General features: G+C 33.1%; 1 protein-coding gene across 2 annotated transcripts; it reads right to left on the bottom strand.

Annotated features, from left to right (window-relative positions):
* Positions 1 to 903: 903 nt before the first annotated feature.
* On the bottom strand, positions 904 to 4,690 carry LOC141659590 (chitinase-like protein 1). 2 transcript variants are annotated; one of them, XM_074466539.1, is made up of 4 exons: positions 4,545 to 4,690; positions 3,781 to 4,162; positions 2,235 to 2,394; positions 904 to 1,642 (listed from the first exon to the last, which is right to left on the bottom strand). In XM_074466539.1, exons 2-4 carry the CDS (start codon positions 4,154 to 4,156, stop codon positions 1,228 to 1,230), a joined length of 951 nt encoding a protein of 316 aa, XP_074322640.1. In that variant the 5' UTR covers positions 4,157 to 4,162; positions 4,545 to 4,690; the 3' UTR covers positions 904 to 1,227. The 2 variants fall into 2 exon arrangements, with proteins under 2 accessions (XP_074322640.1, XP_074322648.1); XM_074466547.1 differs by having other exon boundaries at positions 3,781 to 4,165; positions 4,545 to 4,677.
* Positions 4,691 to 5,296: the final 606 nt, after the last annotated feature.

Raw genomic sequence — 5,296 nt, 5'->3', positions numbered from 1 at the left:
AACTTGATTTTAATACAAAATTAAGTGAGGTTTGAAATACTGTATTTATTGTGCATGTTCTGTTAATTCTTCTAACATAGTATCTCTATAATTAAACTGCTTTATTCACCACCTATCCAAATAAATTTTTAAAAGTCTAAAAATCAAGAAAATACATTCACCCTTGTGTGTTGTACTCAATATCTAACGGTCTTCTTTCTCATGCCCAAATTCTTCGTTGATTTTCAAAAATTAAAACTTGAATATCTTATTTATTTCTTAAAGAAATCAAGTTGTTCAAGTTGTAGGACTATTGCTTCTTTCTCCTCTACAAATTATTAGTAATTTTAACTATCAAAGATTTTGTTCAAGAAATTTGTATATTTAAAAATCTAAAATAAACTCGAAATAAATAAATAAATGCACACCCACGCACGGTCGGATAAAACTACTAAACACTACCAACCACGAAAATAGGAAAATTGTTTCATAAATTTCTTCAATGACTCATTTAAAACTCGTTTATCCCATTGTATAACTCGTCTTTTCATTTTAAACGTGGATTGCGTAAATGAATTGGTATTAGGCAAGAATAACTCACATTAAAAACTTTCCGACTACCATATTCTAATTTCCTCAAAATTATGAAAATTAATAAAAATAACATTAAAATTTGAAAACTTCACAAATTGTATATACAAATTAGTCGTTTGCGTAAGAAAGAAAAATGTACAATTAAAACTTGAGCATCTCAAGTAAAGCACTTTCCTTTCACTGTCATTCTTTTTTCTTAAAAATGCATATTAAAATGTGAGTGATGGACATTAATAAAATTGCAAAATTACACAGAAATTGCACAGAAAAATTGCACAGAAAAATTACTCTGTACTATATTCACTTCCATATAGGTTGAATAATAAAATATCATTAAACTGCAGCCATGTATATGAATTTGGTCGACTCCGCATACAAAACATATTTACAATAATAATCAAGTTGTTCATACAACATTGTAAATTTCACAACTACACACAATTTATAGGAACAAGTAATTCAAATAATTCAAAAAAAAATAAAACTGAGAAATTTAAAGGGCTGGAATCATTGCACAACTTGCCTGATTGTCCAGACGAACGGGAGCTTCACACAACGAAAATAACTGAGCACGATCTCTCGGCATACACTTCTTATTTTGCGGCTTTAGAGAATGATGCCAAAATTTGGGCTGAAAACTTTATATAAAATATCTCAAGAATCATTTCTACTTGCAGTTGCTGGATTGAAAGGTTTCTGCTCGGCGCAGTTGAGAACATCATGTGGTCCCCCCTCCTCACGCCCCACACCCATCAAGTCTAGGTAATGTTGGTAATGAGAGATAATGTTGTTCATAGGATCAATATCACCTTGACCACATACCATTTCCCCGTAGAGGATATTCATAGTGGCACCAAATCCTGGAGATCGCTTGGCTAAAGTGTCATTCTTGGTGGGTATCCAGTTTCCAACGAAAGCATCATGTGATGAAGGCTGCCCTTTCTTAATTTCGGTCATCCACCTCCAGATCGCTGCTTGAAAAGCAAGGGTAGCATTCTGTTCAATATATTCTGGATGGTTCAATAGATCCACCTTAAGGGCCTCACCAGCAGCCCCATAGTTGATGTTCCTGTGCAGCATAAGAGATTAAAAAAAATGCCTTTTTAAAGTGGTAGAACTAAAGAAATGAAATTCTACAATAAGGAAAACATAAGCAACTTATCAAGTCCCTTGCAACACTAATATTCTACCTCGAGAAACGCAATTCTGCTCTAATAAGGTTATGAAAATGACAAAACTTATTCATAAGTAGTGATTACGATTTCAAGAGACCATAAATTCATAAATTTGTCTACGGAGGGATACTAAGACTAAGGTGTAAGATCCTCAATTTCATTACCAGGCATTCATTGGTTCACTAGTATACATGCATATTTTTGAGACAGAAATAGCCAAGTTGAATGTGCCACCAACAAATTCAATTGACCTGCTTCTTATATTTTCTTCTGTATTTTTTTTTGAAAAAGAGGGTAAGCAGCATTTTCACAAAGGGTCCTTCCCCTCATACGACTGCTAAAACTTAAGCCTCAACCTTTTGTTATCAGAAGAGGGGGGTATCTATTCGACTAAAATGCTAGAGATTAATCAACTTTACTTGCACCATGGTTAAGAAACGAGGGCTTGGACCACTGTCACTGACAAGAAAGAAAAATGTTAAATACCAGTAAATAGGCAGGGCACCACGTCCATAGTATTTAGCTCCGGGAGCACAAGGGTAGGTGTACTTGTATGAGTCATCACAATAATCCTGGCTGGGACTCAATTCCCTATTGTAACATAAACCCCATGCCAAAGGGCCCCCTGTTGCCACTCCATAACCACCTGCATTTTATTATTAATTTAGGCAATTACACCATGTTTATAAAAGAGAATCAAGTAAAAATCATCATTGAGATGCAGTTATGGATGCTATTACATAAAAACTAAAAATAATACGCTATATAAGGTGAGTTTATAGCAGGAATGCACAGGAGTATAGAAGATGAAGTCTCGGTCCTGGAGGCAGAGGCAATGGGTTTGCAGGAGGCTTTAAAGTGGGTTCCAGACTTGAGAACTAAGCAAGTGATTCTGGAGAGTGACTCGATGACAGTGGTGAATGCCTTATCTAGCAACGCTTTGTATATGAATGAGGTTGGGGATATATTTGCATGGTGTAGAACCTTTATTCGTCAACAAAGTGATTTCAAAGTTCAACATGTTCGTAGACAAGCAAATAAGATAGCTCATACGTGAGCTAAACTTCCTTGTTTATTAGGAGCTGTGAACTATCTTGAAATTCCTCCTTGTGTGTGGAATCTATTGTTTCGGAATCTTTATTTTAATGAAATGGAATTTTACTTTCAAAAAAAAAACTAATATGCTATATGACCGACAAACTGATATCTACCACTCTACATGCCAAAATTCAACTTTCCCGACACTACATTATAGGGAATGCTTGAATTTGGGTGGATCTAATTTATATGTAATGAAAAAAACACCCTTGATTATATATTCCCACTGGACTTTGCAATGGATGGTTAACTAATAATGTAATTTTGTCCATAATAGAGTAATTTAAAATATTTCAAGAATAAATACTAAAACAACTATATATTATTGACACATGGACGTGTACTCGTCATAAACAATAAGCAGACCTCCATACAATTAAAAAACTCAGAAGGGGCAAAATTATTCATGAAGAAAATTTTTAAACAGTCTATATACATTCCCATCCTCCTGTTAACACATTAAGAAATCTACCTACACCATATGTAACCATGTTGTCTCTCTAAATACAAGAAAATTAGAAAAATAAAGCATGTCCAAAGAGGAAACTTGTGGTTATTGGAAAACAGTAACTCGCTCAAATTTGATACTGACTCGAGTACTCTAAATAACAATTAATAATAAATATTTTTATCCACTGAAACACACCAGACTAAACAGAACCCTGAATTTTTTTGTCGGTATAAAAGGGGAACTAAAACTTCTATTTAGTGCACATCTAGAAAAGTAATTTCCAACACTAATTATACACACACACAACCTTCAGATCAATATAAATGTGGAAAAAGGGTTGATCAATTAACATAAGGAGCTAGATCCTAATCAAAAAAATTCCCAATGATTCACACCTCAAAATACCCGCATTTTATAGACCTTTAAGTAACCAAAGAAAATGGTAATAATAATAATATTACGATCTGAATTGAAAGAACATACACGAGGTTTTACTGCCAACGTGACCGAGAAAGGCAGCAATTTCCTTCATCTGCATAAGCCTCCCACCCGTAGTTCCGAACCCAAGTGGCTCATACAATGCAGCTGCAGTAATGAACGATTGATAATTCCAAAACCCAACAGCATGAGCCTCAGGCATGTTCCTTTTCGCGAAAAGCTCCTCAAACTGATAAACCTGAAACAAATCTGAGATAGTATGGTTACAACAAAACTTTGACCATTGCTTGCATTCCCATCCTTGGCTACAAACTTTCTTCCCCTTCACTTTCTTAACCAAGATCTCTTTATCATCTCCATTTACACTAACAATTGCTAATAACAACACAAATATACCAACCACAAAAATACCCATCTTCATTTTCACCTGCTAGAACAAAATTACACAATATCAGCCAAATGGGGTTTCAAGATTTCAAAAATCTTGGAAATAATCACACCAAAACTTCCAGAACTACAAATGCAAAATTTAATCAAATGGGGTTTCAAGATTCTTGAAAATAAGACAGCCCACAAATTTCAAAACTATAAATTCAAATTTAAGCAAATGGGGTTTCAAGATTTCAAGAATCTTGAAAAAAATCAAACCAAAAATTTCAAAACTATAAATACAAAATTTAAGCAAATGGGTTCCAAGATTCTTGAAAATAAGACAGCCCACAAAGACAATTAGACCAAAACTAAAGATCTGCTATAAATTATCATAAGAATAGAGAAAAATACATACAGAAAATGAGAGATGAACTTACTGAAAATGGGGGAGAGACCTTAAAAGAGACTTGAATAATGAATAATGAAAAAGACTGATTAAGTGTCGGTAGGCTTGTGAAATTATTTTGCAACAACTATGTTGTTCAGACAAGAGAAGGGGAGATTGTGAAATGAACGGTGGAGATTGAGAGATGGGGCCAGGTTGGATTAGGAGTGAAGGCAAGAGGGGAAGAGACTGGCCAACTAATTTTTCTCCCTCCACCGACAGCTTACCTCAATATACAGCTATGAAATACTATTAGAAAATACAAAACTGTTTATTACAGAATGTGCAATGCGTATTCTTCTTCTGGGGTAACCTATAGCTAATCTACTTGTTTTTCTAATTAAACGTTAATTAATCGATACTAGCATAAATCCCGTGCGATGCACGGATTCAAATTAATATTTTAAATTTTTATTTATCCAGTTATATTATACTTTTAAAATATTTATATAAATATATAATGATTATAAATTTATAATAAAAATAATAGAATAACATGTGGTCGTAATTTAGTAGAATAAATAGACTATTTCTATTTCTAGTGGTTTAACAATTTAGTAGTTTAGCACATATATAACACTATTATTTATATCTTTTAATAATATGATAAGTTGTATTCGTAATTTAGTAGGATAAGTATACTATATTTAATAGCAATTTAATAATTTAGTAGTTTATTAGATATATAACACTATTTATTTATTTTTGTAATAATCAAAATTAGGGAATTATCGTTGAACCAAA

This window comes from Apium graveolens, chromosome 1, assembly GCF_009905375.1.
Source record: "Apium graveolens cultivar Ventura chromosome 1, ASM990537v1, whole genome shotgun sequence".
NCBI classification, from domain to species: domain Eukaryota; kingdom Viridiplantae; phylum Streptophyta; class Magnoliopsida; order Apiales; family Apiaceae; genus Apium; species Apium graveolens.
The sequence above is the reverse complement of the archived record's forward strand: the minus strand, read 5'-3'. Positions and strand labels throughout refer to the sequence as shown.